The sequence below is a fragment of the Eurypyga helias genome, unplaced genomic scaffold (genome assembly GCF_000690775.1).
Source record: "Eurypyga helias isolate BGI_N326 unplaced genomic scaffold, ASM69077v1 scaffold3588, whole genome shotgun sequence".
Lineage (NCBI taxonomy): Eukaryota > Metazoa > Chordata > Aves > Eurypygiformes > Eurypygidae > Eurypyga > Eurypyga helias.
The window spans coordinates 17,866-30,759 of record NW_010267378.1 but is presented as its reverse complement, the minus strand read 5'-3'; the positions used below and the strand labels follow the sequence as shown (position 1 = coordinate 30,759).

At 39.7% G+C, this 12,894-nt stretch overlaps 1 protein-coding gene across 1 annotated transcript in view; it reads right to left on the bottom strand.

Moving 5' to 3' along the window:
* The window catches only part of LOC104513880 (dipeptidyl aminopeptidase-like protein 6), a gene marked incomplete at its 5' end in the record, with an annotated part of 40,039 nt that overhangs the window by 16,037 nt on the left and 11,108 nt on the right, over positions 1-12,894 (bottom strand). Inside the window, one exon of the mRNA XM_010157380.1 lies at positions 196-248. Within this exon, the coding sequence (XP_010155682.1) occupies positions 196-248 (53 nt within the window). The remainder of the gene's footprint in view (positions 1-195; positions 249-12,894) is intronic.

The window sequence follows — 12,894 nt, the reverse complement described above, 5'->3', positions numbered from 1 at the left end:
GCTGAGTACTTCTGTTTCCAGACTATGTCATCTTTTGTACAACACACAGCTCAGTGGATACTGCAGCTGAATGCCAGACCATTGCAAAGGGCTGTCACAGGAAACCATTTGTCACGATACACATTATTTTGCAGAGTTCTTAATGGCTGAGTTTTAAAACATTAAAACATTTTAAGACATTAAAAAATTGCTTACCCATGAGGTATTTTGCTGAGGACATAATATGCCGTATATGAATGCTGATACACCTGCAAAACAAAATTAAGAAACAAAACAAAAAAAAGAGATTAATAATTGTCACCTGTGTTAATAAGGCTCTTCTTCTGCAAAAACAATCTACCATTTATGGCTAGGGAGCTCTTTTAAACACTTCAAAATCTGTAGTAGAAAAGAACAATACACTAATTCACCTAACACTGTTGTGTGTTCTTTTCATCTTGCACTTTATTACAGTGTTTGGCAAATCGTATACATCCAGATGCTCTGTGTCGTTACCATGACTACCAGGTCTTTGATTAAACTGGGGGCACATGGTCTCTGCAAGGGCTAAATATAGAACAATCGTTAATGAGGACACCTTGGTCGGCTGGAGACGTTCTCCATCATTATAACTAGACACAACAGGGATATAATGCTTTTTTTTCCCCCCTTTATTCCCACATAAATAAACCAGGGAGTGATGCTGGGTGACCTCAGAGCGGGTTGCAAGACCCCTGTCAGTCAGCAAGTAAAACCTTATTGACTTAGGGCGTAAAGCTGACCTCACGCTTGTTTGACCTGCTAAGCTGCATCTTCATATCAATTTGCACCCTCTGGGCCTCGGAGAGGAGCTTGTCAGATTGCATAGCACGTCATTCCCAGAAGGGAGAGCTTATTACTTATTTTCTAAGTAATAATAATAATACCAGAGTCAAGGTCAGCAATTTAAGAGTTGGTGATTTCCCACTCCTGACAATGCTATCCCTTACAGTGATCAGTGGCTGACCAAGGTAAGCAATGCTGAGCAGCACAGGAGTCAGGGCACTACTGTGAAAAGCCTAAATATGAATGACTTTATGCACATTTATTTGTACAGGCATCCACTTTTGCAATCCTGTTCTGTTACTGTATGCTACTAAATAAGTAAATCAATAAGTCTCTTGAAAATAATTTTGTTTGACTTCTACTCAAATCCTTAAGCCACTTGCTCTCCAGTAGCTCTCTCAAAGCAACCTGTCCCAGAGGGCAAAGGAGGAACTTCTTGAATACTTGCTTCACTAATCAAGCTTGTCGGATCAAAACTGTTTTTCCTAAGTACCTCTGTTTTGCACAATTATCTTTTTTTCACTTGTGCCAAGAAACCACGTTCTGGGTGGTGCTGCCAGCCTCTGCAGCGACCATCCCAAGCACATCACTAGTGTCACGGACAAATAAGCATGACTTACTACCCATCACCCTCAAGGGCAAGCCTGCCTAGTGGCATCTGTAACAGGCTTACATCTTTTGGGGGCTCAGTAGAGAGGCAGATAAACTCAAAGCACATGATTCTGTAGATATTAAAACAGACCTCTCTGTTGCAATTTGAATGCAAACACTAAATCTTTACACTACCGCATGAATCTCCTGAAAAAAGGTTAGCAGAGTATAGGGGTGAAGTCACTGGATTTCAAACTATGAATTGCTGAAACTCTTGCCAAATTGATGTGACTACCATTTTCCCTTGTGTAATTCACTCCCTTCATTACCAGGCCATCGTTGAGTTACATCCAAAAATCATACCTCCTTATAGGCATTCAGATACCAAGACTCCTCCAGCAAGGCGAGTCTTTAGTGTATTGATACCAGTGAAGGACTACGAACTCAAGCGAATTTATTGCAAACTAGCATTTATCTCAGTACAGGTGTCCTTTTTAGATTCATCTGTTTCAGATGATGTCAAATAAATCACTATTATCTCATCTACATCCAATCATACCAAAGAGCTCTTGAATCTTAAAATTCTGATACTGAAGACCTGGCTGATGCATGTGGTCTTAGATTTTATTCCACCTTTGGTGAAGTTCAAAAACTGCTACAAGTCCTTGAAGAAAAACGCACTGGAAGACAAAATTTCGTTACAGAGCTGAAAAACCTAATAATATATTGCAATTAAATATTGAGCAACTTTGTCTTCAAATATCCTTTCAGTAGGATACAGAAGATGATGTAAAAACATAAACTGTGATCTGAGGCAAGGACTGGTGTTCAAGGTAACAAGCCATGCTGTGTTGTCAGCTATCAGAGGCAGAGGCAGAAGCCAGCTCCCAGAATGAACAGATGCCTTCCACTGTGTTGTCAGCTATCAGAGGCAGAAGCCAGCTGCCAGAATGAACAGATGCCTTCCGGGGAAAATAGAGAAATGTGGCAGGCAGAAGGGAAAAGAAATAGCCAGGGAAGTTTTGAGCAGAACTTCTACGGATGTCCCTGCTTGCGGTACAGAGTCCCCACAGCCGTGCTAGAGAGTTTAGTGATGTCTTAGAGTCATGTAAAATATTTTCTTTGCCGAGAGGGTTTAGGAGTAGGGAAAACAAAACTTGTAAGACTCTCAAAGAACTCCTTTATTTTTTCAACATCATTTGTCATTCCCTTGAGTCTTTGGCCAGACTAAATGTCTCACATCAGCCTTGATTGTAGCATGTAGTCTTCAAAGGCTTGCAGCTGGCAGAGTTCATTCAATGATTTGAGCAATCCTTTCTCAAATAAATCCTTAAAATTAGTAGGTTTGCTCATGTAAAAAACTACTTGTATGAGCAAAGATTTCAGTATCAGACATTTATCATTGTAGTTCTTATGGACAAGAGCACATGCAACTCCAAAGTCCTTCTCACCCTTACTATTTCAAACCTGTTTGGAAAACACATTGTGAGCAACCCTCCTAAGCAGACAGGAATCCAAGAGAAACATCTCAATGTCTTTCTGAGAAAAGAAACGGCTGCTTCCCTCCTGGATATGCAAACCAAATTTAAGTAATTTTAACTTTTCAAGAGGATGACTACACCTGCTTAGTATCTCAACTAAAATTTCTGCTGGGGTCAAGCTGAATTAGACTATTCACTTACCAGTAGGAACCTCCCTGTTTCTGAGGCTTAGTCAAACAAAAATAACTGTATTAACTCTCTGTGTTCCCCTTCTCTGTCCAAGGGGTGTGGTAAAAGCCATTGCACTGATTTGATGCTCTTAGCCCCATTTTTGTCTGGAACCCAGAACCACACAGCTCCTCTCAGCAGAGAAGCATATTTGAAGGTAGAAGAGTTTTTGGCAACTGTTTTGCTCTGTAGACCCTGTGTGCCAACTCATTCCAACAACATAAGTTAGAACAGGTCTGAGACTGCTCTGAAGGGTTCTAGGTGTCACCAAACCAGTGCCACAAAAGCTCCCATATCAGCTGTGACCAATGAGAGCTCTAAAAGTCATCACACTAAACCCACTGTGCCAGAAACACTCTCCCACTGAGCTTCTCATCCCAAATCAGAGCACAGCTCTTGCTTAATTTCAATCTACATTATGCTCTGCATCATGTGCATGTTTACACTGAAATCATAAAGGGTCTAAGACATGCATCTATATGTTTCCACTTAAATCATGGAAAGAAAATCATCTCTCTAAAACTCAGAAAAATAAAGGACTAATTATATATGACAACACTTTGTTGTGAAGCCACTGACCTAATTTTATTTAATAAAAAAGGAAACCTGGACCTGACCAGATGATAGCAGAAATGCAAACATTGCAGCACATACAGCAGCAGAGAAGAGCATCTGACTCTCCCCCCACCAAATTCCAAAATAACAAGTAAACTGCGGTTCCTATAAGCTACAGAAACAAAATGGAAGAAGCAACTTCTGTGCCACATCACTGCAGAACAAATGGCAGAATGGTAGCAAATGTGAATGGTAATGTCTCCTTCAAAGCACTTGTTTCATCTCCAAGGAGACAGGTCTTAGTCCTGCAGGTTTTACTTAAATAGTAAAAAATGTTATTTAAGAAAATATATGTTATTTAATAATAGAATGGATTTGGACTCATTTATTCACATACATACTTCAAACTAGAATCCATAGCTCTTGTTCTTGCCTCAAAGCAACTGCACAAATACTTGACATAAGTCTAAAAAGACAGGCGGAATCCTGGTTACTTCCCCACATCTCATCTGGTTTGTCACACAGACATAAGCTGGACACATGGAGCATTCACCTACATTATTGACCTTTGCCTTGTTAGAAGTTTGAAATTGCCACCATATTTTCAGATTGGCACTGCCTGTACAACTCAAAGGATTAGGAAAAGGTTTTAGTTGGAAATTAAGGAATTTTTAGAAAGCGATTGTGAAATTGTGAAATGTGTTTTCAGCCTATTTGGCCGGTATAAAAAGATGACACTGTCTGTTGAGGATTTATCATCAGCTTCAGAAGAAAAATAAGAGTTTAGCCTACATTTCCACCTTCTTGGCTGGTTTCTGCGACACTTTGTGGACTGATACCATGCTAAAAACAGCAATAATCAGCAGTTATCAAAAGGCTTTCTTTTATGTTTGCAAGGCAAGATGCTGAATCAATATAAACAAGACACAAATGCAGACTTTCTTTCAAGGAGTTTACAAGCAAAGAAATGGGGGAAAAAACCCTTAGAAGAAAACTCCTCAAATCAGCCCAATCCTCTCATCTTCCAACAGGCTTTTCTATCAAAAACGCCAGTTTAGGGTTTTACCTCTCAGCACATTAAGCAGTTCATGGATCTGAGATTAAACCCAGGTGGACTGGCCACTGTGATCTCAGGATTATTACTCACTTGATAAATAGAGGACTAAAATATCCTTTGTATCCATTTTCTAAATGAATCCATAGAGCCACCATGCATATTCCATTCCATGCAATAGTGTTATTTACATTAAAGAACTATCCAGAAAACTCACCCAAAAATCCCATAAAACTTAAGAGTTTGAAAGGGAACAGCTACAGGGCAGAGTAGAAGTGCAAGCTGTGTCATATAATACAATATTTGTAGTAGTTAGTGTCTCTCTTCTTTTTGAGGAATCACATGTTTCAATCCAAAAGTCATCCCAATACCCACCAACAAAAATGAACACTCTAAATAGTCACTGGAAATAAGACTGTGCAACGGTTGGCTAAATTCTGAAAATACCAGGAATGTATTCTAATGTAATTAATCATAAAGCACTCAGTAGTTATCTGGGTAAAAGGAATCACTTTATATTCCGTAACAATAAAGTACATCCACAAATAATAGATCCCCTCAGGATTCTTAACAGACACAAATTGTCTTTATAATCTATTCCCTTTTATTCTCTATAGCAAGGCAGTAAAAACACAGCACAAGTGACTGTTGGAAAAGGAACCGCCAGATCCATTAAAAGGGTTTCCCACGAAGGGTCTCTAAAAAGACATTTTCTGGAAGTAGATTATATAGCCCATTTTCCTACTTGTGCTATGAGCAGACAAGTCCCCAGGTGCACATACGAATGTCAAACTGATTGAATAATCCCAAACATTTGACATAATTACATACTCCACCTTTCAAAATGGTCCTGGCACCCTTAAATGGTAACTCATGCTGTGATACAAAATATGCAGGTAAAAGATGATTTGCCATTTGGCCTTTAATATCTGTGATATTTAACCAGGCTCTGAAGTTGACAAATTAAGAGGGAAAAGAGAATAAAGTAGAACGCAGGAAGGCTGCTGCTATGCATTGGCAAACAGCTCACGTATTTGGTACCCTGTTACCTAACAATGGCAGGAAAAGGAGGGAAAAAACAAGTTCAGAAGGAAATTCACAAGCAATTGTTATCCAGAGGTTGTGTTTCCTTCTACTACATGCACATACTGTGCACAGCAAAAGATGACCCAAGTCATTACCACACTGTCACACTGATTCTACTGGCCAGCCACCAACAAGCAAATATTGTGTTATCTTTACAGGGTAACTATGTAATTTGTACAAATCTTCCAGTAGAGAAAAGGGTAACTGTCTGACATATACCTCACTGTCACACTTCTTTATGGTATTCTGTAGAGAATTTAAGCAGGGCACTGCACCCGTTTGCAGAATTTTCTGTATTTTTGATGAAAGTCAACATCAAAGACTAAATTTTCACTGCACGATGTTCACAATCAACATCATTTGCCTTGATCAGAATCCTTTGTGATACCAGTGGTTTTGTTTGGGCTGTACAACCTGTAAACTGATTAGTAACTTGAATCCTTCTCTTCTGTTGAGAAGAAAGCCTTCTATTCCCATTATGTGTTGAGCTGGCCCTCCAAAAGAATGAAAAATCCATTCCTGTATCTGACCACCAACTTCTTGGTAACGTTTTGTTCAATTTCTGATCTTTCATTCTCCCGTGTATTTGGGATTTAGAGCACAATGGGTTACCTCTGGCTGAGACATGGTTTGTGGGCAGTTAAGTAAGGGTCTTTTAATTTTTTTCTACCAGTGAAGACAGACTGGTCAGCAGTTTTCTCCCCAGCCCAACTATTTTAGCAAAGTATTACCACCATTTTATTGCTAATAGGCACTCCATAGTAACCAGCCTGGAATTAGATTCTCTGAAAAACCACATGCTATCTATTTCTTCTGTCTCACTATAATAAAAAAACCCACACCAAAATCCATACCGGTATTTTGTACCCTACACTCAGTGAAGCTTGATTGCTTGCAAGAACCAAACAAATCAATAAAGCTATATAATTTGAGGTCTTTTCAACATTCTCAGTTTTCAAATTCATGGTGATACTGACCTATTTTGTTTTCGTCTGAGACAGCAAAATCTCTTTTGTCTCTACACTGAATTATCCCTTTTTACTTTGTTACTTCCCCAGTCATGTACCTCTAATATATTCTCATGCCGTGTGCCAACCTGTTTCTACAGCCCTCCAAGGAACACTGCTTGTTTCTCTTTTTGTCTCAAATAAATCAGGAAAACCATAATGAAATGTTATCAAGGAGCATTTCCTGTGCATTGGTTCAGCTGGCAGCCAAATAACCCACAGTGGTTACCAAAGACCTGATTTGGGATGCTCTTACCCACTGTGCCTGGTTCCACTGATCAGCCACATGTGTAATGTGCTCACAGCCACAGCAAGAGGTTGCTGTGCCACTCTGGGATGGTCTGGGAAGCTCAGGAAAGGGCAGAGATGGAGGAAGTAGGTTTGAGCAGGAAAGGTGATAAGAAGGGATCTCTGGATCAGTTGACATACAGAACACTGGGCAACAGCTTGCCTTTGCTATAATTGTCTCTATATTCCAGAAGAACTAAAATTAACATTTGGGCAACAGAAGCAAGATGTATACCAGGGGAATGCACATATTAAAGTTGCGTTATGGGGGGAAACTGTATTTTCCTTGGAAAGAGAAGGGGAGGATCCCAACCCAGGAGTGTGACTCTGCCTGGGTGAAATAACACAGTCAACACTAGGCAGTCAATGTCTCAGAGAGATCACATGGGTTAACACCTCATCTCACCCACAGCAGTGAGAATGAGGAGCTGCTCCACTGCTACCCAATGTCATAAGAAATAAAGGATTAGTGATTAGGTATCTCCAGAACCAAGAAGAAATTTTAGCAATTTATTTGAAAGAAGGGAATAAAATGCTACGTACAAGGGATGGAGAGAGAAAGAACACAAGAGGCAGTGGATCATCAGGAAGAGTCTTTGCATGTCTTCCTCTGTTTTTCAAATCTTTTAACAATTTAAGATGGAAAATTGAAGTCATTGCAATATGAGCCTGAAGGATTCTTTATAAGCTTGTCCTTGGTATGTAGAGGACAACCAGAACAGCTCTCCAGTCTCGCAGAGCTGTGAATGCCCTGTCCCCCATACTGGAGAGGCTTCATCAGGGCAGCAACATTCTCACATCAAGCTGACATCAGGAAGGGACAACACATTCATGCCATGGGGACTTGCACTTCTAACTCAAGTTCAAGCCAATTGCAATAAGGTCATGTACTGCAGGCAACACGCACGGTTAATATGTAAATCTCTCCCACAAACACAGAGGGCGAGTGCTGGGATTAGAAGATGATTTTACAGCCACCAAACCAAAGGTCTCTGAGCCAGCATAGCCAAGGAGTTATTCCTTTGCAAATCGTGTCATCTCTAGCTTGCAAAATAACCATAAATAAAGTGTGATGGCAACATCCACTACAGTAATAGATGGAGTGCAGTGTCGTAAGTAAGATAATGCTGTTACTTCATGTTTTACAAACTGATTATCTATCTCAGTTGTTTCCTGATAATAATTCTTTATTAAAAGATTTGTTTCCAAATTACACTTTTCAGAGCCTTATACTGCTGACAATGCCAAAAGGGAATTTCAAGGCCAGCTTTAGGATTTATGTGTTTGTGACATGGTGGAGGTAAAGTGGATGGTCTTTTTGTTACAAATGCAGCTCCAGAACCAACTCAGGCTACAGGTATTAACATACAGCTCGTGTGCCAGATCTCACCCCTAGGAGAGCGTTAATCCAATCTGCCAACTGCTGCTGCACTCTAATACAGCTCTGCCCTGCCAAGCAATTACAAAAGCCTCCTTTTGCTCCCCAGCCACCTGTCCCTCACTGTGCTCCACTGGCACCAGCAGCACCAGCCAGCACTTGCAGTCACTGGCTTAAAGGACGACTGCTCCATTTTTAACTGGTAAATGAAACGGCAGCTACAAAACACTCGGCACGATTTTTGCACCAGCCTTTGTGCATCTGTTGTTGTTCACGTTCTTGGGAAGCATCTGCAATCAAGTTATTAAGAATTACGAGTGAGGGTTATGAATAATGAGCTTGTTTGGTTGTTGATCTTGTTTTCAAACTTCTATCAGTATTCACATCACATGGTATAAACTCTCCCAGGTTCCCCTCCCACTCTGCAGCAGGCATAGTGTAAGACTGGATGGAAATTCTCCAAGCACTGCACTTGACTGTTTTATAGTCCCGTTTAGAAACTTGGAAATGGGAATTACATTATCTAGTACAAAGTTAATGTTGCGATTCTAACATACCGTACAATATATCTAAGGAAAAGAAGTAAAAGATAAACAAATTTTGCATTATTTTGTAATAAGGATAAGAGTACAGAAGTAGCCTAGGGGCAAATAAAAGTTTTAGAAGGAGACAACAATTATTGCAAACCTAGGAAAACACAGAAAACCTTCAGATCCACACAAACACACACAACTGTGACTTTTGTAATATCTATAGTCATAAAAATATCTGTATTTGGTCAGAACCAAAGTCCATCCAGTTCACTCTCCTAGCTCAGAGAGTAGCCCAAAAAACCCCTAGAGTTAGCTTATTTAGAGTCACACTTACCGACAATACTTTCCCAGGCTCGCACAGTATGCAGCTTGGAGTCATTCTCTTTGCAGCTGCCTACCTCAAGAGACGTCCCTTCCATCAACCTCTCCAGTCATTCTTCACAAGCATTTACCTTTTTTGCACCTACAACTTCATGTAGCAACACCCTTTTCCCAGACAATGGTGCCAAAAGCCTGTTGGAGGTATGGTTCCTCTGACCAGTCTTTGGTGCCGATTTTAGCAGATTTACACCCTGGAGTACACTGCTTATAAACATCTGTGTCAGCTACCCTGGGCTGTTTATATTATTCACCTCTACACTCACTTGATGGACATTCACCTTTGCTGACTTTGGAGATACAAGTGTGAGGGCTGAAGGACAGGATGAGAAATCAATGCTTAATAATCAATGTTTTTAAAGAAATGTTAGATAATGCCTTCTTTAAAAGAAAGATTTCTTGAGCTGGGCAGACTGGATGTGGAAAGAGTCTAAAACCCTCTCTTTTGTGAAGTTTACAATCCAAATGGCACAGCTTTGTAGCAATTACGTGAGAACCAAGCCATGAAAATGGGCTGAATGCTTAGTATAACTAATTAATTTATTCACTTTTAAATAATTCACTTTAGCGGCAGGAATTAGCAACTACAGAACCACAGCATATGTTCTTTCTATTAAAATTTACTCTTAGCATATCAAAATTGCTTTTTCTACTATAGCAGTTGAGAGGGTGAATAACACAAAGAAGTAACTTCCATTGTAACGGTGGTCATAGGCTCACTCTTAGAAAACTCAAAAAAAGGCATCTAAGACAAGAAAGATGAGACCTTCAAAAAGCATTAGAGAGCAGAAGTTTAAGAACACCGAAGTGAATGTGAAAGGCGAATGAAGGTATTCAGATATACGCCAGGGACCTTGGCCCAAAAATACACTCTCTGTTCAGTGAAAGATTTCTTTTCTAGTTCCACATGAGATCAGAAGACTCTGAGCTGTATCTCCATGTGCACGTGAGTCTAATGCACTGGAGATGACATTTTCTGACACAAGGAAAAATAAACTGAAATCACATACAAGGCAGCAGGGCTTTTTGTCTGTCATCATTGTGACACCATTGACATCTTCCAAGAGGCAATTGGTCTCTGGCAATGGTGGGCATCTCTTCAAAAAGTGGGAGAGCAAACGGGACAGTAAGAAGCACAGAGTGTCCCCTATTCCTTGCCTGCTGCACAACCATCAACAGCATCGCTCTTATGGGTACTCTTCTATCTTGCAGATAAAAATCTGAGGACTCGTGCTTTTAAAAACCTGACTAAAGACCTATGCCTCGTTTCCCTTTTCAAGAAAGAGCTGGTTTTGAGCAGAAAATAAAAGAAAAGAGAATAAAAGATCCCATTTTCAAATCTGGGTCATTAGTTGCCCAAGGACGAACGTAAATTATTGGTTTTAACATAGCCCTGATAAAAACAGAGTTCTGCAGGCAGTTAAAGAGACAAAAGGCACTTCTTAAGAGTGCACACTCATTGGATTTAGGCATGTAACTCAGCTAAAGAGGAGAACTTTTGCATTAAAAAAATCTAAATTTCAGCGTACAGGAATTTCATTGGGGTGCTCTGCATAGTAAGAGATAGTGTTCCAGAAGAGGGCACTAAATATTTTTTTTTTCCTATTTCAAACATTAAAAATAAATAAATAAAAGAGGCTGAAAATAGAAGAACTAGATTAAAAACACCTGCAGGCTGAAACTGCTTCCTATGTTTCTGCATAGACACCAGAATGAAATTCTTTCTGATTTTGCTTTCTAATGCTTTTTAAATCACTGTTGTTTTCCCATTTTGTTTCTTATTCTTAATATATTTCTTTCCTTAATAATTTAAGACATCTATCTACACTTATTACAATCTACCAAAAAATGGGATTTTTTTATTGTCCCTAAAAATTTAGAAAGCAAAATTATGCTAAAACCAGGAACTCACCTATAATGTAGTTTTTAAGCTTCTATATGTTGCAAGGAACCTTTTTCATTATTAAGTTGTATCTTTTCAATATTCTTTCTATAGCTGCATTTAATTCATTCCTCTGAAAGAACAGAAGATTCCTCTGTGTTTCACTAAGATGCATTCCCATGGGAGTACAAGAAAGAAAACTGCAATAATTTTACTGCTGGCTGTCTATCTGATTTTGACTATCTAGGAGACCTTGTACAATTACCTTAGCTATGTTTTATTCAAAAATAAATTGCAGGTTATTTTTAATCTGTTGTGAATTTTGTTAGAAAATTAATCTCTACCAGTCTGTCTGTTCAAGTTAGATCACATATGCACTCAGAAAAGGAAGCAGAATGAAAAAATCTAATATTCAAGCAAAGAAAAATTGGTTATTTTTGTATCATAGTGTTTTGCTTTGAGTCTTTTTATTTTCTCTTCTCTGTTTGATGAAAATCTCATTTGCTAAAGAAAATATTTACAGAGGAAGACTGCTGATAGCTGATACCAATATATAATATACCTATGTGCTCTTGCATGACAGGCTAATTATTTCTGACTTCTGATATTACTCTAGACTTCCCTGGAACTGTGGATTTGCTTTTCAGTTAGTGATGTATATCTGTGTCCATGAATAAATGTAGAACACAGTCTGTTACCCTCTGCTACATGAGTAAGCCTGTGCAGCATAGTCTGAAATATTATTTTGCACTCAGTCATGTCCGTGCAATTTGTTTTGGCATCTCCCAGCTCAAATCAGGAGGGTTACAGTTTAGTCCTAACTCCATTTATCTATATTATTAGAAGAACTGCAAGAGTTTAATCCTTTGTTTTTAATAGAAAACGGTTGAAGCTCAGAGGTGGCACAGCAGCCGAAGTCAGCACACTCAGTTTTTAATGTGCTCCATTTCACGCAGTTAGTATTTTGTCCCAATAATCACACTAAACAACACTCCCTGGAATGGAGACTCAGTAAGGAATTGAGATTTGGTGCAGTTTTACTGAAACCATTGCTATGGAGGGAGCATGCATTAGCAAAACTGGGATGTGGGGACGGAGGACTGCAGGAAGACCTGCTGCACAGAGATTAACCATGTGTTAATCACAGAAGCACTAAGGTTGGAAAAGACCTATGAGATCATCCAGTCCAACCGTCAACCGAACGCTGCCATACCCACTAGACCATGTCCTCAAGCACCACATCTACATGTTTCTTGAACAACTCAAGGGATGGTGACTTCACTGTTTCCCTGGGCAGCCCTTTCCAATGCCTGACCACTCTTTCTGTAAATAAGTTTTTCCTAATATCTAATCTAAACCTCCTGATGCAACTTGAGGTAATTTCCCCTTGCCCTATCACCAGTTATCCAGAAGAATAGACCAGCTTCCCAGAATAGACCCTTCCCCAGCTTTGTCACCCTTTTCTGGACATGCTCCATGCTCTTGGAGTGAGGGGCTCAAAACTGAAGACAGTGCTCAAGGTGCAGCCTCACCCATGCCCAGTACAGCGGGACAATCACTTCCCTGGTCCTGCTGACCACACTGTCCCTGATGCAGACCAGGATGCTGTTGGCCTTTTTGGCCACCTGG